Source organism: Hylobates moloch, unplaced genomic scaffold, assembly GCF_009828535.3.
Source record: "Hylobates moloch isolate HMO894 unplaced genomic scaffold, HMol_V3 SCAFFOLD_5, whole genome shotgun sequence".
NCBI classification, from domain to species: domain Eukaryota; kingdom Metazoa; phylum Chordata; class Mammalia; order Primates; family Hylobatidae; genus Hylobates; species Hylobates moloch.
Genome location: NW_026652280.1, coordinates 74,174,524 through 74,198,022, shown reverse-complemented (window position 1 = coordinate 74,198,022; position 23,499 = coordinate 74,174,524). Strand labels below are relative to the sequence as shown.

The 23,499-nt window shown below is 35.0% G+C and overlaps 1 protein-coding gene and 1 pseudogene across 1 annotated transcript; both read right to left on the bottom strand.

The window, feature by feature from the left end:
* Window positions 1–9,509: 9,509 nt before the first annotated feature.
* On the bottom strand, window positions 9,510–11,010 carry LOC116467831 (olfactory receptor 4A5-like; annotated as a pseudogene).
* Window positions 11,011–20,407: 9,397 nt separating this feature from the next.
* Window positions 20,408–21,542, bottom strand: LOC116467830 (olfactory receptor 4A5-like). The gene is made up of 2 exons (XM_058439696.1): window positions 21,496–21,542; window positions 20,408–21,344 (listed from the first exon to the last, which is right to left on the bottom strand). The coding sequence occupies exons 1-2, from the start codon at window positions 21,540–21,542 to the stop codon at window positions 20,408–20,410; spliced, it is 984 nt and encodes a 327-aa protein (XP_058295679.1).
* Between the last annotated feature and the right edge of the window lie 1,957 nt (window positions 21,543–23,499).

Here is a 23,499-nt window from a genome sequence, read left to right as displayed (position 1 = left end):
TACATCAAAAATATCAACTAACATAGAAATTGCCAAAAATATCCCATAGTCAATCGTAATTCTCTGCAGTCCCTATTACTAAATTATAATGTTAAATATAGACACAATGTATATTTCTTTATAAAAGGAGAAATGCATATGTATTAGTCCATTCTCACATTGCTGTAAGGAAATACTCAAGACTGGGTAATTTATAAAAAAAGAAGTTTAATTGAATCATAGTGCCGCATGGCTGGGGGTGCCTCAGGTAACTTAACATTCATGCCTCTTCACAGGGCAGGAAGGGAGAGAATGAGTGCCAGCAGAGGAAAGGCCAGACACTTATAAAACCATCAGAACTCACGAGAACTCACTCAAGATCATCAGAGCAGCATGGGGAAACTGCCCCCACAATTCAATTACCTCACACCTGGTCCCTCCCAGGACACATGGGAATTATGGGGATTACAATTCAAAATGAGTTTTGGGTGGGGATATAGCCAAACCAATCAGCATGTTACGTAGTCCTAGCTATTTTTAAGACTGAGGTGGGAAAATCCCTGGAGCCCAAGAGTTTGAGTCCAGCTTGGTCAAAATAGCAAGACCCTGTCTCAAAAAAGAGAAAGAAAGCTAGAGAGCAGAACCTCACATTTGGAGTCTCTTTTCTCTAAAACTATGAAATAATTCTGAAAGCCATAAATGATAGCCTAAAAAGCTGGGGGAAAATTTCTGTAGATGCTTTACCGTAAGTGACAACATGTAAAAATTGAAGGTCTACCAAAGAAAAAAGTCCTTTGTAAACAACAAGGCTTTCATTTGAGACCACAAGGGGATTTACTCTTGGAGTAGGAATGCACAGACATAGGTTCAGTCCTCAAAGGAACTGAAGTCCAGCTTGCGTCATCTAATTTCTTGATTGAATTAAGACTATCTGGGATTATTTTACTTCTCCAATTCCAACCCTCAAGTAGAAACATAGGAAATTCCCTGTTAAAAAAAATCCAAAAAAATTCTTGAATTGCCTCTTTTACATTCCATATGCAAAATTGGAAATCAAAAAAAGTAACAAAGTAAAGAACACACGACCTGATTGAAGGGAAGTGCAATAAAAACAAACATAGACGATCCAAATAATGAAAAATAAGCATTTTTAGATAACCTTAGTATGTACAAATATTAAAACACAAGAGAGATAATAAAATGAACCAAATAAATTGAAAACTAAAATATACAATGACGAATCAAAAACTCAATGATTGAATTTAACAGCAAATTAGAGACGAAAAATTAGAGAATTAGTAAATTGCAAGAAATACTAGGAGAAAATATGCAGACCAAATTAGAGAACAAAAAAAGCAAATGAAAAAAATAGAATAAAAGAGATATAAAGGACTCAGTGTAAAACTCTGCCATACTTTCAATTACAATTTTAGAAAAAGAAGAGAAAAAGAATCAGGTAGGCAAAATATTTGAAGAACTATAGCTAAAAATTCTCTAAAACTACTGAAAATATTGTTATGAATTTATAAGGTATTAAAAGTTTCATGAAAATGAATTTTAAAAAATAATTTGTTTAAAAAGGATAAACAGAAAAGGGACAGCAGAATAAAAGCAAAATACAGACAAAAATTTTAAGAACATACTGAATTCAAGAAAATAATAATAAGGCCAGGTGCAGTACCTCATGCCTGTAATCCTAGTATATTGGGAGGCCAAGGCAGATGGGTCATTTGAGGTCAGGAGTTTGAGACCAGCGTGGTCAACATGGAGAAATACTGTCTCTAATAAAAATACAAAATTAAATGAGTGTGGTGGCTGGTGCCTGTAATCCCAGCTACTTGGGAGGTTGATGCATAAGAATTGCTTGAACCTGGAGGCAGAGGTTGCAGTGAGCCAAGATGGCACCACTGCATTCCAGCCTGGAGGACAGATTCCAGACCCTCTCTCAAAGAAAAAGAAAAAAAAAAGAAAGAAAATAAAATAATATGACTTACAGACAATTTCTTAAAAGAAGCAGTGAAAACCCCGCATGTTCTCACTCATAGGTGGCAATTGAACAATGAGAACACATGGACACAGGATGGGGAACATCACACACTGGGGCCTGCCAGAGTGTGGGGGGAGGGGGGAGGGATAGCATTAGGAGATATACCTAATGTAAATGACAAGTTAACGAGTGCAGCAAACCAACATGGCACATGTACACATATGTAACAAACTTGCACGTTGTGCACATGTACCCTAGAACTTAAAGTAAAATAATAAAAATAAAAGAAAACTAGAAGACTAAGGAAATACACCTTCTCAGTGCTAACTGAATATTAATGTCAACATAGAATCCATTCAAAATCTCACAGAAGTCAATGTAAAATGCAGAGTTTTCTGATTTAAAAACATACGTAGAGATTCTAGAACCAGCCACAAACTATAGAATAAGAGCTCTAAAAAAACTGATCTCAGGATCTCAGAGAAGAAGAAAAAAGCTTTGAAATAGAAAAAAAGAAAACGTAAGAAAAAAGGCAAACTAATTGAAACAAGAAATATAGGAATAAATAAAATGAATGTTAATCATATGTAACATTAATAAATACAAAACCAAGGGAATTAATTATATGTTGGATTTAAATCCAAATGCAATATATAATTGGTATTGAATAAAACACAATAATACTATATTATGAAATATTATTGCATTATATATACAAACACAAAGGGCAAAAGATACACATTTTTATTTATGTTAGATTTAAATCTAGTATATAATTAATTTTTTTAATGAGCAAATTTCTCCTATTTAAGAAATAGAGCACAATGTTAAGACTCTTATAAGAGAAACATCTTAAATAACATGATTAAAAGATAAAAATAAAATAATAGAATAAACTCATAAACTCTGACGAAAAGAACACTGTTTCTATGCTAATAGCAGACAACACTGGACTCCAAAGAAAGAAATATTGCCAGGAATAGATTTTTGTAATGGCAAAAGATTAGTAACATGAAGATAAAATTTTAAATTTTCGTGTACCTAAAAGCACCACTTTTTAAGTTATTTTTATTTTTTATTTTTTTATAGGAAAAAAGGTATGATTTTTATTGATATTAATACTTTTAAATGCATGGAAGCTTCACAGAGATGATGTGAAAACTCAAAGATGTGCTCAGAACTTGAATTTTTTTTTTTTTTTTTTTGAGATAGAGTTTCACTCTGTTGTTCAGGCTGGAGTGCAGTGTCATAGTCTCAGCTCACTGCAGCCTCTGACGCCCAGGTTCAAGTGATTCTCCTGTCTCCATCTCCTGAGTAGATGGGACTACAGGCATGTGCCACCATGCCCCACTAATTTTTGTAATCCACCCACCTCAGCCTCCCAAAGTGCTGGGATTACAGGTGTTAGCCACTGCACCTGGCCAGAACTTGGAGTTTGTATACCCTTCTTAACAAAAGAAGATGGGTTTGGGCTTCAAGGGACAAATATTGTGGGAATTGACCAGGAAATATATGAAGGAAACTAATGGAAGATAAAGGTTATTTTAGTAGGGCTTGTTTAAGTTATTTTTAAATAATAGATTGGACTAAAAGAAGAAATAGGCAAATCGGCAATAATACAGGAAGGTTTTAGCAAAATTCTCTGTAAGTGCAAGAACATACAAACACAAAAATTTATAAAGATATTTAAGGTTTAAACAAAATCATTAATAAATTTGACCCATTGACATAAGAGTCCATCACATCCAACAGCTGCAAAATACACATTATTTTTAAGTGCATATGAAACATTTTCCAAAACCAATCATATGCTGGTTCATAAAGTAATTATCAATGGATTTCAAAAGATTATGATAATAAAATATGTAACTGAACATCAAGAAAATCAGCTAGAAAATAAAAACCTAAATTAGCCAGACATTTTCTGTATATCTCAAAATTAAACAATCCAGTTCCAAATTATCCATTAGTAAAAATAAATCACATAATTTAGAAAATACTTCAAACCTAATGATAATGAAAACACAACATAGCAAAGCTTGCAAGACTCAGCTAAAATATTACTTGTATTTGCTAGAAAATAATAAAGACTGAAAATCAGAGCATTAAATATCTATTTAAGAAATCATTTCACTTAGCATAATGTCCTCTAGTTATGTTTGTGTCAATATGACATAAAAACCTCACAGTGTACCCCACAAATACATATAATTACTGTTTGTCAATTAAAAACAAAATAAAACAAAGAGGTTATCAAGACCTCTAGGTTAATTCATGTTGTCAAAAATGACAGAATGTTCTTTTGAGGGGTTGAATAATATTCTATTATGAAATATTATTGCATTATATATACAAACACAAAGGGCAAATAATACAAATTTTTATTTATGTTGGATGTAGAAGTACTGGTGATGTAAGGTACAGCATGAGGTCTGTAGTTAATAATACCATATTTTATGTATGTATATGTGTGTGTGTGTAGATTAGATAAATGATGGGTATGTAGGTAGATGAAAGATAGATACTTTATATTAATTTATATATATATATATGATGAAATACTACTCAGCCATAAAAAGGAATGAATTAGCAGCATTTGAGTTGGCCTGGATGCGACTGGAGACTATTATTCTAAGTGAAGTAACTCAGAAATGGAAAACCAAACATTCTACATTCTCACTGATATGTGAGAACTAAGCTATCAGGATGCAAAGGCATGAGAATAATACAATGGACTTTGAGGACTTGGGGCAAAGAGTGGGAGGAAGGCAAGGGATAAAATATAACCAATATGGTTGTGTGGACAGTGTACAAAAATCTCACAAAGAAACTACTCACGTAACCAAATACCACCTGTACCACCTACAACCCAATAACTTATGAAAAAATAAAAAATAAAATTATCCAGAAATTTCTACATATTTGAAAATTAAATAAATCACTTTTTAACAAGCTTTTGGTAAAATAAATTACAATGGAAATTAGAAATTTTTTTGAACTTAATGTTTATAAAAATACAACCTACCAAAGCTCCTAAAAGTCAGCCAAAATCTTAGTTGTATTAATTAGAAAATAATAAAGACTGTAAAACTAACACACTAAATGTTCATTCAGGAACTCATTTCACATAGCAAAATGCGCTCCAGGTTCATCAATATTACTGCAAGTGATCTCAAAACATCACATGGTAACCAATGCATACATAATATTATTATTCATTAATTAAAAGTTAAAGAAAATAATGAAGTTATTAAAGTCCTCCAGGTCCATAGACATTGCCAAAAATGGCAGGATCTTCCTCTTTTTTAAGGTTGAATAATGTTGGGTTATATATATATTTATTGCATAATACTGTATTACATATATGACACAAATTTTGAGCTATGCAGAATGAATACATTCTAGTAATCTAAGGTACAGAATGGACTATAATTAATAATATCATATTAGGCATATAGATACATATATATCATTCCACATTGGATATGTATTGTCTTTACCAATTCATCTTTGATGAGCTTTTGTTTTCATATTTTGACTACTATGAATAATACTCCACTACACATGGAAGTGCAGGCATTCAAGATATTAATTTCATTTCCTTTATATATATTACAAGAAGTTATATTGCTAGATGATATTTATAACTCTATGAGCAACCTCCATAGAGTTTCCTATAATGGCCACAGCAATTTACATTTCCAACAATACTGCACAATAATTCTTTTTTCTACTGAGACATAAATGCCACATGATTCACTTATGTGTGCAATCCAAAAAAAGTCAAACTCATGAAAGACAGAGACTAGAATGGTGGTTGCCAGGGACTGGGCCTGAAGAAAATGAGGTGCTGGCCAAAGGGTACAAAGTTTCAGTTATGCAGTATGAATAAATTCTGAATAGCTCAGGTACAGCGTGTTGATCATAATTAGTAATACATATTGGATACATGAAATTTGCTAAGAGAATATACCTTAAATTCTCTCATCACAAATAAAGGTAACTATGTGAGATAATGGATACCTTAACTAGCTACATAGTGGTAATCACTTCACAATGTATACATTATATCAAACATCATGTTGTACACTTTAAGTACATAAAATATTTGTGAAGTATACCTCAGTAACACTAAAATCAACAAAACAAACTATGCTTGAAAGAAAACAACAAAAGACGTTACCGATCTGCTTGGTATGGCAAAAGCAGATGAAACTGGACAAATGCTGCACAGTACTCTCCCTGGAAGGTGGTACTGAAGCAATGAAGTGAAGGAGAAGCATCCCGGTGAGCAGTATTTTGAGGATTATGTTAGGTTTTCCATTTCATGTGGAAAGAGAAATGGCCTGAGTTATGGGTCCACAAAGATTCAGAAACGTGGCTAACGGATTTGATAAGATATTGAGGAAATTGAAATTTAAAAATGGAAAAAAGATTACAAAGCAGCTGGAGTGGTATGGATATCCCAGACTCAGCATAAATGCAACGGTTAGTTTCCACTTAAATGCCTGTCAAAGAAAATCTGCTGCAGAGGAGGCTTGCAGAAATCTGGTCAGCAACATGAACTATATTTTTGACATCAGTCAGGCTTTTTTTTTTTTTCTTCTAGTCACCTTTGTAGTCACTGTGGCAGAGACGAATACTTTAAAAGGGCTCAAAGAATAAAATCTGCCTTTCACCATGGCTGCTCTAGCCACTGTCAGTGCTCAAGGTCCAAAATGCCATCAGCAATGTCCATCATTGACTCCCTAATGTGGCACAAATAGCTAGGGAAACCAGCCAACATCCTTCTGCCAGCTTACTTCATTGCAAATCTCAATGTGGTGGAGACAGCACCTGGACATTACATTATATATTCTGGTTATATGATTGTCTCAGTACTTTAGTCTTATTTATTATTCATGGGAAAGGATCCATTGCCATGCTATCATAATCATTGTCATTTCTGACCAGGGGATATGTTTTCTAATGAATAAAGTACAGCAAATCACTCACCACCAGAGAATTCAGTGCTATCAGCAAATTTCCCATCACCTAGAAGCTGTTGTCTAGATAGAACATCGGAATGGCCTCCTCAAGGGTGAGTCATGGTGACACGTAAACATACCACCCTAAACACTTGGAATGCTTTCTTCTATATGTTTGACACACAGTATGTGCTCAGTAATTTTAGTCAACATAAACCCTGTGTCACATATATCGATGGTAGATTATCTTAACACTGATAAACATTCCCTATGCAGCCTAATCAATGTCCTTCTCCATTTCAATATACACAAGATCCAATTCCACATGTTCCTATGATTATTGTCATTTTAATTATCTAGATTCGTAATTTTTAACAAAATTAATTATTTTCTTCTACAAAAGGACCATATTTCCTGCTTGCGCTATAAGTTTACTGAACCTAAATACTAACCTGGATGCAAAGAGGGACTGCTCTGAGAAAGGGCATGAGACCTTTACTGAGGTGGCTTTCTGCAAGGTCTAAAGACACTGAAGGGGCTGTCATTTGAATGCTGTCTACTAACAGCACACCCAACAGCTGGAAAAATAAATCCTTCTTTCCTAAATGAAGGGCAGGGCAGTGCCTCTTCATGTAGATCATAATATAGCCCTTAATGTCACTTGAATTTATATATTCTTAGACATTATCAGAACAGCTCTTTTAGGATTCTCTTACTTGAGGGGAACTAGAAGAGAAAGGTTCAATGACAAACTATGTCTCTTGCCACTGCCGCTGATCTCAGAGATGCAACTGCTATTTACCAACTTCTTCCTTATCAATTTTTTCCTTTTTCACATTCCGCTAGCATCTCTGCAGATCTCATAACTTATTGAATGGGATAGTCCAGACTTTCATCCTCAAAATATCTCATCCTTGTTCATTATATCCATTCAGGAAAGGACTCCTGCACTTTCTCATTTATTATCACTATTGGAAAAGGAAATGGTAAGATGTGCTCAAGTAAGTGAACTGGAAAAAAAAAAGTATTATTTTTTGCAAACATTGTGTTATAACATCTCCATTCCACACCACAATCAGCTCAATTACCTCTGCCACAGTTGTGAGAAGAGCGCTCTCTAAATCAATACAGATAGCCACCCTTCTTGTGATAGGAGAGCCAGATTTAATCCAATATTGTGACTCATAGGACAAAATAAACAAAGAAAAGTATTCTTTAAAAACATAAGTGGTCCATTTTATCAACTCACCTTGAATATTTTCACAATATTGAAAAGTGCAATTATGCTAACCAATCAATATTGTTATATTTCAAAAAAGTTTGAATTCAGTGTTCTGTCATTTGAATCAAAAACATGCTAACTGAAACAGCTGCATTTTAAATGCATTTATGGAATGGTTTTAATTTACAAGTACTTTTATTTACTTATCTTTATATTTCAAACAGCACTGTATTATTTTGTTATAAAATTGTAATCTGTCTTATTCAGAATGATTCATTAGTCTTTCAAAATTTTAATTACAAATCTTATATCTTTGGGCTTCCAGATCAACTTTTAGGATTAAAGGAATATCCAGAATAGTTTGCTTTTGTGGAAAGAAATGCAACATATGGTTTCCATTTTCCCCAAAGATATATTCTTAGAATAATGCCATAATTTGGTGAAATGAAACTTAGACATGAACATAACTGAAATAAATTAATTCATTACTATGATAATATTGTAGTATTTTCTTCCTCAGAAGAAGCAATGTGGAAAAGTATGGAGACTACAGTAAAGATTAGTATTCAAATGTGATTGATCAGTCTAGTCAGCAAACAGAGCTTAGATTAATCATGCAAGATTCTGGGAACAGCATAGTTCGTGACCATCAGAGACATTTCACAAACCTTAGTAATTATACCACTAGATCTGCAACATACAGTGGTAAGAAATAAATGACAAGGGCTCTGGAAGTCTCACAATAGGCAGTTACTCATGCAATGCCGTTAGAACCAAGAACCTTAATGCATAGTCATTTTTAGGATTTTTTATATATATATATATATATATATATAAACATATGCAGACTGAAGACTCTAGCAGAAACCTACTCCTGCCACCCTGTGATGATTACTGGGATTTGGGATTCAATAATTCCTGATAGAGTGTCCAGAGGAAGCCCATTGGAAAGGCAACTACTCAGAAGTTATTGGGATTTCTGAGAGACACAACCTAATGTCATCAAGGACATAGTGTAACAAAATATCTTAATAAAATGGAAATAGTATGTATAGAAACATATTTTAGGAGGCGGCTCTGGGAAGCATATCATATTCATAAGCATAACTTTCAGAACAAAAGGAAACTTTCACAGAGGTTTCCACTCCTGTTGCTCAGTGGTATGAACGCAATAATACATTTCCAGTTTCAAAGATATTTGTGGGTATGGTGCTTATATATTCCACAAAGTCTTCAAGTAAATCACACTGAAGAAAGCACCATTGCCTTTCCTTGTGAACAGAAGTACCTATTTTAATTGCCTAGACCTCTCTTTCTCCATTGTGTGCTGGGCATGTGGAAGAAATTCCCTGTCTCAATAGATCTGTAAATTCAGAAAAAGCATAATTTTAAAAGTGCACAATAGAAACTGTACCCATGGAACCCATCCACACTCAGTCTAGATATAGAATTTGAGATCTTGAACATTCAAACAGGTGCCACGATGAGATGACATCTCTTTGAGAAGGGAGATTCTAAATCCTGCTTTCCCAACCTAGTATACCTGAATTGTCCTTAGATGTCTAACAGTATCACAGCAAATATGTTGTCTACATATACCTCTACTAAAAGAAGAGGAACACCCTTATCCGTTTTGTTTTTCTTGAGATGGTGTCTCACTCTGTCACCCAGGCTAGAGTGCCGTGGCACAATCTCGGCTCACTGCAACCTCCACCTCCTGGGTTCAAGTGACTCTACTCCCTAGCCTCATGAGTAGCTGGGACTACAGGCACGTGCCACCACGCCCAGCTAATTTTTGTATTTTTTAGTGGAGATGGTGTTTCACCATATTGGAGAGGGTGGTCTCAAACTCCTGCCCTCATGATCCACCTGCTTCGGCCTCCCAAAGTACTAGGATTGCAGGTGTGAGCCACCACACCCAGCCACAACACCCTTATTCTTACTATAGTTAAGTTTTTACACCAGAGTTTTTTCACAGCAATTCTCATCTCTAAATTTCTCAGTGTATATATTAATGGATTCAACGTGGGTGTGATAATTGTATAAAACACAGTCATGAATTTATCAATTGGAAAATTTGAATCAGGTCTAACATAGATGAAAATACAGGGATCAAAAAAGGGGACATGACAGTAATGTTGGAGCTGCAGGTAGACAGGGCTTTATGCCTCCCTTCCTGACTATAAGTTTTAAGGGAGTTTAGGATGACTCCATAGGAGATTAGTAGAAGGATGAAGATGACCGTACAGACTGCTCCACCACTGGCAATCACAGTGAGGCCTATAAAGTAAGTGTCAGTGCATGCCAGTTCCAATAATGGATACATGTTGCAAAGTGGTCGATGACATTGGGGCCACAGAAAGGGAGACTGTACACAGCAACAATTTGAAACCCAGAATGCAAAAACCTCCAGTCATGGCCACCATGAACAGGAGGATGCAAACCTGCCAATTCATGATGGTCAAATAGTACAGTGGCTTACAGATGTCCACACAGTGATCACAGGCCATACCCACCAAAAGAAAGACATCAATACCACCAAATAGGTGGTTTATAAATAGCTGGCCCATGCAAGCCGGAAAGGAAACAGTCTTTTTATCACAGAGTAAGTCTATCATCAACATAGGGGAAAAGGAATTGGAATATACAGCATTGATAAATGACAGGCAGGCAAGGAAGAAGGACATTGGGGAGCCCAAGGAGGGGGTGGCAATAATGGTCACCACAATGAGCAGGTTGCCCACCGTAGTCACAATGTATGTGAGTAAAAACATTACAAATAATGCTTTCTGCACATCAGGATCCTGAGTGAGGCCCAGGAGGACAAATTCTGTAACATTGTTACTCGGTCTCATTTACTCTTCTTTAAGGCTTATATCAGAGTTGAGAGCTCAGGACGGCAGGACCTGTAATGAAATAGTGAACAGGAGCATGAATACATACATGATGTCACAGAACACAACTTTATCATTGTATCCTCAATAGTTATTTACACACATGATCAACATTGTGTAAGTCTCTATTGAGTTCCTCATCTCCTCAAAGATTTAATTTTAGCCTGCAGGTGACAGCTTCAGACTCTAAGTTTTAGTGAATATTCTGTACAGAAGAAGAGTTAAAGGCCCAACAGCCATTCATATCCTTCATAACTCTTTATTTTAAATGTATTTCTTGGCATGACTGTTAGCTATGGTGAATAGGCAACAGATTTTTGGTCTCGAGAAACTTACTTTATCATGGTGGTAATAAACTCTAAATAAGTAAATTGGCATAGATTCAGTCCTTTGTGTTTGTAGTTTTGTGGTATTTTTACTTTATGATTGGTGCAGCATCAAAAACAACATCCTCTAAAATATATCGCTCAGGACTATGGAATTCGACTATTAGACATTGGGCCTTCATGCCTCGAAGGATGTTCAGTTTTTATGAATATCTCATTAAACGTCAAAAGAATAGACATTAACCTGTATAAATAGTAAAATATTACCCTGCAGCAATTACTTAGTCTAACCATCTGTTCACCTTATAAGGAGCTATAAGTCTCTAGATCATATCCTTGCCTGTTTCATAATTTTTTATCACACTTACAACAATATCCCGATTTTCAGCAACTAATTTTGAACTTGAGTGAATTAAATCATGATTATCATCAACTGCCTCATTAGCAGTGAGTATTTTTTTTTCTGAATTCTTGGGGTGAACAAGATAGTGAGAGAGGAGAAAATAGACACTGCACAAAGAGGCACAGAACAGAGAACCTTGTTTTATTTATAACACTATTTAAATACTTAGAGCACTCAGAAATAGAACCTTATTGTCCAGATTCCAAAAAAAAGCATACTAGACGAGAAATTCCAAACTCAATATAAGACAGATGAATTTCAGTCATTTTCTGAATGCATTTAAATATCTGTTTGTGTTTTCTTACTGAAAAATGGTGTGATTAATTTAGATAAACTGGGAATCCTTTATAGTCAACCATCTATTAAACTATTATTGCACCTCTCCCTTATTCTATTCTGCTGACATTTTTCATTTTTCATTTATTTATAATTAAATAGCAATTTCCAAGCTCATGACTGTTACATGAATAATGGTAGTCAGTGCTGGATGTGTCAAGATTAGTGTGAGTAAATAATGACTACAAATTTTTCACTCAATATGTGTCTATTTAAGATTCAAGACATCCATGGAGAGAAAGCGTAGCATGTGGTGAATAACGTGGACACTGGAGCCACACGCCTCTGCTACAACCCCAGCTTCACCACTTACTGTGTGACTTTGGGCCACTTACCAAAACTCTTTATGCCTCACTATGACTTAAGACCTCTTAGGGTTGTTTTATTACAACGAAGTAAAGTGCCTAGAACACTGGCTGCCACCTCATAAAGGCTCATAAATGGTATCTATTACTCGTGTTACTGAATGCTTCACTCTGAACATTGGATCAGAACTCATCATCGGAATATCTGTCAATTTGAGAAGATTTATAGACATAGTCTAGGGAAAAAACAAAAAGATACCTATAATTCAGGAAAGGCTTTTGGGGAACACAACATAATTGTATGTCTTAGGAACTATCTATTTAATCATGCATGAGTAGTGATTTTATCTTGATGAAACATATCTTGACAAGATCAGGCAGAATTATAGTAGAAAAGTTGGACCCCTCATCAGAGGTAGAGCTGTATGGTAAAAATGAAAGGAAAAAGGGTTAAATATGAAAACAGAATAATTATAATAAATAAGTTAATATCAACAGGTAACATTAATAATAATATGATAATTAAGGCAAATATTTTTCAAAAAATTTTCTTCAGAAATATTTTTTTCATAAGGAAATAATGGAATCACAGCCTCCTGTGGGTCCCTGAGGAGAGTCAAGAGGCTTCTTGGGGTAGCCAAAAACACAGCCCAGATCCTAGTAAACAAAACAAAAATGAAAGAAAGAAAAAAAAAGAAAACAAGAAAAAAACAAAGAAAGAAAGAGAAGAAAAAAGAAAACTCAGAAGAAAAGCAAAACACATAGATTTCTCAAAGTCTCTAGATTTGATGGTTAAGGACAAACTTAAATTACAGACAACAATGGGAAAAGTAGAGATACAATCCCAAACTTTCTGATAATTCACTGGTAGGAAAACTGAATAATTACTACACCTCAAATGTAGATAAGATGATTCCATTTACATAGATCTGGCAGTGGAGGAGGATGTGTGCAGAGAGAGTTTGAGCTTCCTCTAAACACCAACTGTGCTGAACATTCCACATGTCTCCTTCACATTACCACTTCCAGCTGATTCCAGAGTTCTGTCATATTGAAACTAGAGACTGATAGAGACACACCTGCTAAGGAACACAAGTGTATAATGTAGTTATAGCCATTCTATTATTTTTTCAGACCTTACTTGCTGCAAGGCTTAGAGGCTTTTCTCCATTTCATCATCAAAACTAGATTTTAAAAAGATAATTCTATTTGACAATTTAATGTTTAATTGTAAAATATAGAGCATGTAAACTACACTTTATATTTTATATAATTTAATATATAATACTTTAAATGCTGAAACAGCATTATTAGGCTTTCAATGTAGACTTCTAGGTTAACATTTTTCTAGAAAAAAAGACAATATACTTTCCTGAGAACATGCCATTTTCAAAAGATAAAATTCCATAATAACAAAAAAATATATAATCATATATTTAACAGTCACAGTTTTATAAAGCTTTTTTCGTTTTTTATTATACTTTAAGTTTTAGGGCACATGTGCACAATGCGCAGGTTTGTTACATATGTATACATGTGCCATGTTGGTGTGCTGCACCCATTAAGTCGTCATTTGACATTAGGTATATCTCCTAATGCTATACCTCCCCCCCTCCCCTCACCCCACAACAGTCCCCGGAGTGTGATGTTCCCCTTCCTGTGTCCATGTGTTCTCATTGTTCAATTCCCACCTATGAGTGAGAACATGCGGTGTTTGGTTTTTTGTCCTTGCTATAGTTTGCTGAGAATGATGGTTTCCAGCTTCATCCATGTTCCTACAAAGGATATTAACTCATCCTTTTTTATGGCTGCATAGTATTCCATGGTGTATATGTGCCACATTTTCTTAACCCAGTCTATCATTGTTGGACATTTCAGTTGGTTCCAAGTCTTTGCTATTGTGAATAGTGCCACAATAAACATACCTGTGCATGTGTCTTTATAGCAGCATGATTTATAGTCCTTTGGGTATATATACCCAGTAATGGGATGGCTGGGTCAAATGGTATTTCTAGTTCTAGAGCCCTGAGGAAGCGCCACACTGACTTCCACAATGGTTGAACTAGTTTATAGTCCTATCAACAGTGTAAAAGTGTTCCAATTTCTCCACATCTTCTCCAGCACCTGTTGTTTCCTGACTTTTTAATGATGGCCATTCTAACTGGTGTGAGATGGTATCTCATTGTGGTTTTGATTTGCATTTCTCTGATGGCCAGTGATGATGAGCATTTTTTCATATGTCTTTTGGCTGCATAAATGTCTTCTTTTGAGAAGTGTCTGTTCATATCCTTTGCCCACTTTTTGATGGGGTTGTTTGTTTTTTCTTGTAAATTTGTTTGAGTTCACTGTAGATTCTGGATGTTAGACCTTTGTCAAATGACAGTAGACTAGGTACCTTCCTAAGCACATATATCTACTAAAATGTTTGCTGGGATAATTTTTACATTCATAAGTAAAAACCCATATAGTGCTTCTAAAACATAACATGCATTTGTTCCTTTGCACTCTGACACACTTGACATGATGCAGAATTTTAAATTCTCTAATGAAATATATCTAAAATTAATTGTACATCTTTATTAATACATCATGTAAAACATAATTTCCCATTGGTTTATTTATTATACATGTAATATGGAACATATTACTCTTCTCATTTGGCAAATGGAAAAATACAACCATTTAGGCTGTATTTTAAAACCAAGTATACATTGTATATTCTGGTAAATTTTGATACCTGCTAGCTTAATTTTTCCAACTAGAATTTATCTAATAAAGTCATTGGTTTTTAAGACACTAGCTATATCTCAACATATCACAAGAATTTTCAATGCATATTTCTTGTCAATGGTTTCAAACACTCACGTCTTGGTCCAGAAAAGCAATGCTTCTTTCACTGAGGATTGCTGTAGATACTGCATGCATCTATATGTGATCATAAAACACAAGAATATACATGGCTGATCCATGGATATAGAATTAATTCCTAGTGGCTACAGTTTCCATATTTTCATCCGGGCTTCTTGTTATCTCAGTCTTTAGAGAAGTATGGCACCAAAGCAGATGACCAAAATATAAAGATGCTTTAACATAATGTTAATATTTACTGTACAAAGGTAATCAAACATTCTCACCTGCTGGAAAATTTCTTCAGATAAAAACAAACAGAGTACCTCTGCATGACTATTAAAAAGTTGACCTAATTAGTGAAAATTAACATTGACAAGACCCTTATTATGTGATACAAGTATCAACACTAAAATTTGTTACTTGAAAATTTTCTAAATTATGCAAAAGCAACCATAAGTACTTTTCTGTGATTGAGGATTTATGATAATATTTATGTGCCCAGCTATTAAGCTTTGTACCTAACAAGGACAATGCTGAGATTTAACTTCATGGAGAATCCCATGACAGAGCTTGCCCACAGGCAGAAGCCAAACTCTTCAGTCTTTTAGTCATTCAACTGGCATATCCCTAAGACCACTTCTTTCCTAAGTAAAAGCATGTCTCTATAACTCCCCAATCTCATCCCGGGAAATTGAGGCCTTTCACTCATTTTTACAAGCAATGGTGGATATGAGAAGAAAACGTTGCACCTAGAGGACCAGATACCAACTGAAGACATACTCTATCTTGGGCAGAAATTTATCTTTTATGATATCTACTGGGTTGTTCTATCAGGAATATAATTCTTCCATTGATGTCTGTAGACACAGTCTATGATTTTCACATCAACACTTTTTAGAAAGAGACAGTAAGATCATTATAGATTAGTTAATTAGAATATTTGGAACAAATTGAAATGAAGTAACCTCTCTATAAACTTTTTTCTTAGAAAATCCCTAGAGGAAAAAGACTTGACTCTTGCTAAGGAAAAGTAGCTAAATGACAAGTAATGTGAAATGCCTGTAATATGAAAAGAAAAATTCTAAAGTCAATTGAATAATAAATAATGAGTTTTATGTTATAAAATGTATAGGTAGGGCAAGTAATATTTCAGCCAGAATGAAAGAGAACTAGCCCCATATTCTCTTCTTTAAAAATATTCCTGGTAAGGAGGGCCTTATCCTTCCTGTTAGAAAGTCTGTTTCCAAGAAGCCCTGAGGCTCAGAGGCAGACAGCCTAAGAATGGAAGTTGATATTTTGATTCTTGAAAAAATAGGTAATCATAGTGCTGCAGTTTTAGGTTAGAATACTGGCTTTTGATCAAGACCTGTATCTATGTCAGATATAATGATAATGATCTGTAGTACATTAATATGTTTTGGCTGTGTCCCCACCCAAATTTCAACCAGAATTGTATCTTCCTCAATTTTCTCTTGCCACCACCATGTAAGAAGTGCCTTTCACCTCCCACCATGATGCTGAGGCCTCCCCAGCCACGTGGAACTGAAAGTCCAATTAAACCTCTTTTTCTACCCAGTCTTGGGTATGTCTTTATCAGCAGTGTGAAAACGGACTAATACATCCATTAACTTAATTTCTTGATTTTATTCATATATCAACTCAATAACTGTTTCTACAATAAAGAAATTTTGATTTTCAACAAGGGAGTAGTGTTAAGGGCTTCCATTGTTATTTCTGTGACATGGCTCACCATTGGCTCCATTGAACATCTTCATCTCATCATACATTTAGTTAAATATTGGATCTTCGTGTCATAACAGCCTTAGATAAAGAGTCTCATAAATACTTCTGTTAAGTAGCAAAGGTTTTTATCATGTAATGGGCTCCATTAAAAGTTGGTCATTTTCAACTTACCTAATAAATGGATTAAATTCATCCACCACAAATGTAATATGTATTACTGCTAAAATTAAGAGCATGTCTATAATCGCTGTGCTGTTTTACTGGTAAGTGCTAAAAATGCACGTACATATCTTTAATTCTGAAGAACTATCAGATACAGTCAAAGGTACTTTGGTTTAAAGTATGATTCCAAGATGAAGAACTAATATAAAAAAAGGACCTAATTATCTATGTCCCTTCCAGCTGAATTCAAATAACTACTAATACCAACACCCAGTGTGGCAGTGGATCCTTCCTCAGCCAAGCCTTCATATGAGCCAGTAACACCAAAGGCACCTTGATTACAACTCTGTAAGAGGCTTTGAAGTTTGAAACCTGCTAAACCATCCTTAGTTTCCTGACCTACAGAAATTATGAATGAGTACATATTGTTTGAATTACTAAGTTTTAAAATAATTTGCTATGAACTAAGTTTTAAAATAATTTGCTATGAATGAATAAATAACTCATAAATATGTCTAAGATATGCTTTAAATATTGGGAAACCTGCCAACAAATATTTAGTCAACCTATGAATCCAGGAGAAAAGTATACTGGAAATAACCAAGTATCTAGAACTAAGTAATAACAAAAATATATCAAAATGTGTGAGGTATGATCAAAACAGTGCTTAAAGAAACACATATAGCTATAAATGCTCTCATTGAAAATAAATTTTTAAAAGCAGCCATCTGAGCCTTCACCTTAAGAAGCTAGAACAAGAAGCCAAGGTAACTAAACAAAAGGACATAAATATAAGATCAAAACCAATAAAATTGAAAACATAAAATAGAGAAAATAAAAATAGCCAAAAATGGTACTTTTATTATGACATTGATAAACTGTTAGCAAGAGTGATCAAGAGAAAACAAAGAGAAGTTCAAATTACCAGGATCAGAAATAATAAAACAAATAATCAACCCATAGATATTTTAGACTTCAAAAGTTTAGAAAAGTATTGTTATGAAATACATTATTTCTATTAATTTGACAGCTTAGAGGAATTAGGCAAAATGTAGGGAAAGGACAACCTTCCTAAACTGATACAAAGAGAAACTGAAACACTCCTATATCTTTCAAAGTAATGAGCTACCCCTTACTTGTAGATAACATGATAATGGTTCAGAAAACCCTAAAGAATCTACAGATATAACTATGTAGGATTAAGCATTAAATTTAGGAAGTTTACAGGACCCAACTGTCAAATAAAAAATTCGATTTTCTTTATGTACTAGCAACAATGACAATTGGAATTCCTTAATAAATAAAAATCTGCCAGGAAACCTGGAAGCATAAATGCTTAGGAATAAAGGAGGAAGATCCCTACACTAATAAAAACTACAAAACTCTTCAAGAATGAACATTTAAAATACTTAACAGACATATTGTATTCATGAATTAGAAAATCCAATATTGTGAAGTTATTGCTAGTACAAGATGATTTATGGGTCCAACTTAAAATGAAAAAAACTCCAATATGCTGTTTTTGAGATGTGGACAATTGTTCTGCATGCTGCTCTGCAAAGTGACTCTGCCACTTCCCCATCAAGGGTTATCTTCTTCTTCTGTAAAACCTCAAATCTGGAGTGGTATGTGACAAATCTTGGTGAATAGAATATGATGCAAGTGACATTGTGCCAGTTCTGGACATAGCCCTTATCTGGGCAGACCCATGTACTTTCTACCACTGGGACTTCTGAGCACCATTCTCTGAGCTTGCTTTCACAACTTTCAACAGTCATCACTTCCTCATGTAAAAACTTTGACTATTCTCTGGAGTGATCTTGTGGTCCAAAGAGATAGGAAGATGGACCCAGTGAGTCTCTTACTGTCATCCCTTCCACTATGCTATAAATGTGAATTAAGTCATCCTGCATCTTACATAAAACTCAGGTATCAGCTTAATAAGACAGTAACTTCAGTCCTTGACATACACAAAACAGAAGAAATACCCAGCCAACAACTGCCTGAATTCTTGGCTCACAAAATCTTGAGATCAAATTAAATGATGTTTTTTTCTGTTTCTTTGTTTATTTGTTTTAAGATGGAGTCTCACTCTGTCGCCCAGGCTGAAGTGCAGTGGCGTCATGTCGGCTCACTGCAAGCTACACCTCCTGGATTCATGCCATTCTCCTGCTTCAGCCTCCCGAGTAGCTGGGACTACAGGCGCCCGCCATCACACCTGGCTAATTTTTTTGTATTTTTTTTAGTAGAGACGGGGTTTCACTGTGTTAGCCAGGATAGTCTGGATCTCCTGACCTCATGATCTGCCTGCCTCGGCCTCCCAAAGTGAAATGATGGTTGTTTTAACTCACAAAAACTGTGGAGCCCTGCACCATTCATGAAGACAGGACCAGAATAAAAAGTGGCACTCAAGGTGTGGTGTTTCCATAACAACAATTTAAATTGTGGGACATTGGCTTTAGTGCCCCAAAATAGGGGTCTCCAGGATATTGTCAGTAAAGGCTGAAAAGACAGACATAACTGTTCCGGAAGGTGTGAGAAAAGTGAGTTGCTATCTACTGCTGAAAAAATTTAGTAATTCTGTCACCTATACTAAGGTAGAAAATGAAAAAATGTACTTAAGTGAATAGGCAGATTTGGGTAAAATTTCCAAATAGAATATTGAAAGTTGTAACTGTTTCTTGTAGCATTGTATCTTATAAGAAGTCATGGATATATTTTTTAATTACTTAAAAGATTAACTTTTACCTTTTCAGACAGAATTTACAAGAAACATAAAATAGCCAGAAATTCCTGGTGTCAGTATAAAACTGCTTTCACTTTCCAGTCTCTGCAAAGAGATAAGTACTCTAAAAGCAAGAAAGGTCATGAAAATAAATGTCATTTCAAAGTTGTGGATAAGACACTTTGAAAGACTTCAGAAAAATTTAATAGTATATCTCATAAGCAATTTAAACTAAACCAATATAATTCTAAGATTGTGAAGAGTATTATCTTCCTGAACATAGAGTTTCAGCCCAAGTCTGAGAAGGGCCAGTTTCAAAGAAATTTGTGAGTATGGTGCTTGTATGTTCTACAAAGTCTTTAAATAAATTACACTAAAGGCAGCACCATAACCTTCCCTTCTGAACAGGAGCAACTATTTTGATTACATATTCCTTTGAATATCCATTCTGTGCTGGGCATGTGGTGGAAAACCACAATGGGAAGACCTTGTCTACATACCTCCTTATCTACATGAGGAGGGACACTCTTATTCTAACTACAGATAGCTTTCTATACAAGAGTTTTTCTATAGAGTTTCTCATCTCTGAATTTCTCAACGTGTATATTGAAGGATTCAACATGGGTGTGATAACTGTATAAAACAGAGTCATGAATTTATCAATAGGAAAGTTTGAAACAGGTCTAACATACATGAAAATACAGGGAACAAAAAAGAGGACAATCAAGGTGATGTGGGAGCTGCAGGCAGACAGGGCTTTATGCCTCCCTTCCTGACTGTAAGTTTTAAGAGAGTTTAGGATGATTCCATAGGATATCAGTAGAAGGGTGAAGATGACCATACACATTGCTTCACCACTGACAACAACAGTGAGGCCTATAAAGTAGGTGTCAGTGCATGCCAGTTTCAATAATGGGTACATGTCACAGACAAAGTGGTCAATGACATTGGGGCCACAGAAGGGGAGACTGTACACAACAGCAATTTGAAACATAGAATGCAGAAAACCTCCTGTCACAGCCAACACAAACAGAAGGATGCAAACCTGTCGATTCGTGATGGTCAAATAGTGCAGTGGCTTACAGATGGCCACATAGCGATCATAGGCCATTCCCACCAGAAGGAAGATCTCAGTACCACCAAACATGTGTTCTACAAATAGCTGGGCCATGCAAGCTTGGAGGGAAATGGTCTTTTTATCAATGAGTAACTGTACAATCAGTTTGGGAGAAATGGTAGTGGAATATGCAGCATCTATAAATGACAGACAGGAAAGGAAGAAGTACACTGGGGAGCCCAAGGAAGGGCGGGCAATAATAGTCACCACAATGAGCAGGTTCCCCACCATTGTCACCAAGTATGTGAGTAAAACCATGACAAATAATGCATTTTGCACATCAGGATCCTGAGAGAAGTCCAAGAGGACAAATTCTGTAATATTTTTTCTGTCTCATTTACTCTTCTTTCAGGCTTGTATCAGAGATGAGAGCTCAGGAGAACAGAACCTGTAATGAAATCGTGAACAGGAATGTGATTACATCCATTGTGTCACAGAGCACATCTTCATTGTTGTAACCTTAATAGTGATTTACATACAAAATATTTAGTAAGTCTCTATTGAGTTTTTCACCCAAAGAGCCCATCTTTCCTTAACAATTCTATTTCTCCTCAAAGGTTTTTGTTTCAGCCATGGGTAAATGCCTCTACCTCTAAGTTTTGGTGAACATTCTATACACGAGAAGAGTTAAAGTGCCAACAGCCATTCATACATTTCATAACTTCTTATTTAAAACATTTTTCTTGGCACGGAAGTCAGCTATGATGAATAGGCAACAAGTTCTCGTTCTCAAGAAAATAACTCTCTGGTGGTGGTAATAAACTCTTAATAAATAAGTTGACTTAGATTAAGTCCTTTGTTTTTGTACTTCTGGTATCTTTATAATATGATCTGTATAGCATCAAGAATAACACCTTCTGAAATATCTCACTCACCACTCTGGCATCCCACTGTTAGACCTTCAATCCTTCATGCCTTAAATGATGTTTAGTCTTCATAAGTCCTTCATTAAATGTGAAAACACAGGACTCTGAACTGTATGAATAGCTATGATATTATTTATCACATTCTTCCTTGTAGCGATTACTTGATCTGACTCCTTGTCCAACTTATAAGGAGCTGTGATTCTCTCCATTTTTCCTTGCTGATACCCCAATTTTTACTACACTTACAGTCAATATCTGAATTTTCAGCAATTTATTTTGAACTCCGGTAAACTAACACATGGCTATCACCAACTACCAAATAAGCAGTGAGTATTTTTTTCTGAATTATTGGGATGAGCTATGTAGTGAGACAGGAGAAAATAGACACTGTAGAAAGACGTACAGAGCAGTGGGACATGGTTTTATTCATTATACCATATAGATAGCAAGAGTACTCAAAAATAGAATCTTAGTTACCAGATTCCAAAAAGAAGAATACTCTAAGAGAAATTCCAAGTTCCGTGTAAGAAGGCATGGATTTGAGTCATTTTCTGAATGCATTTACAAGTCTGTCTCAGTTTGCTCACTTTAAAATATTTAGATTAAATTTGGGAAATTCAGAATCCTTTCTAGTCAACTATCTACAAAACTATTAGTGCACCTCTCCTTTATGGTATTTTGCTGACGATTTTTTCTTCTTTTTTTATACTTTATAATTAAATAAACATTTCCAAGCTCATGATTCTTACATGAAAAATGGTAGTCAGTGGGACATGGGGTTTCGTGATTACAGTGAGTAAATAGTGACTATAAGTTTCTCACCCAGTATGTACCTATTTAAGATCCAAGACATCCTTGGAGAGAAAGTGTAGCATGTGAATAATGTGGATACTGGAGCCACACTGCTTCAGCTACCTCTGCTTCACCATTTTATTGAAACTTTGGGCCATTTACTAAAGCTCTCTGTCCCTTACTTTCATCATTTTTAGAATGGAGTTCCCAATAGTCCTAACCTCTTGAGTTGTTGTTTTATTAAAACAAACTAAAGTGCCTAGAATACTGGCTGGCACCTGGGAAGGGCTCAATAAATGATATCCATAATTAGTGTTCTTGAATGCTACACTGTGAACATATAATCAGAGCAAAACATGCAGATCTTTGTCAACTTGAAAAGATTTATAGGCATAGTCGAGGAAAAAAAGATAAAGTACACGTAATTCAGGAAAACTTTTTGAGGGCACACAATAAAATTGTATGTTTTAGAAATTATATGAGTAGTAATTTTACCTGTGATGCAATGTATCTTGATGAGAACCAAGCAGAATTATAGGAACAAAGGTGGAACTGCCATTGGAAAGAGCTCAGGAAATGAAAAGAAGGCTAAAATCAAAAACAGATAAATTGTAGTTAATAAATGAGTTTTCACAAGCATTAAGAAGATTAATGGGATAGTTGAAGCTTGTACTCTTTCAAAATCTTTTTCAGAAAGATTCATTTTAGTGAGGAAATACTGAAAGTGCAACCTGCTGTGGGTCCCTGTGGTGACTCAAGAGGCTTTTGGAGGTGGCCTTAAAAAACACAGAAAATCTTGGTTTAAAAAAAACGAAAGAAAATAAA

Coding starts and splice junctions, on each gene's coding strand:
- LOC116467830 (XM_058439696.1), bottom strand. CDS start 21,542: ATGGGCTCTTTGGGTGAAAAACTCAATAGAGACTTACTAAATATTTT. Junction 21,345..21,495: donor AGAGACTTACTAAATATTTT/GTATGTAAATCA, acceptor TAAATGAGACAG/AAAAAATATTACAGAATTTG.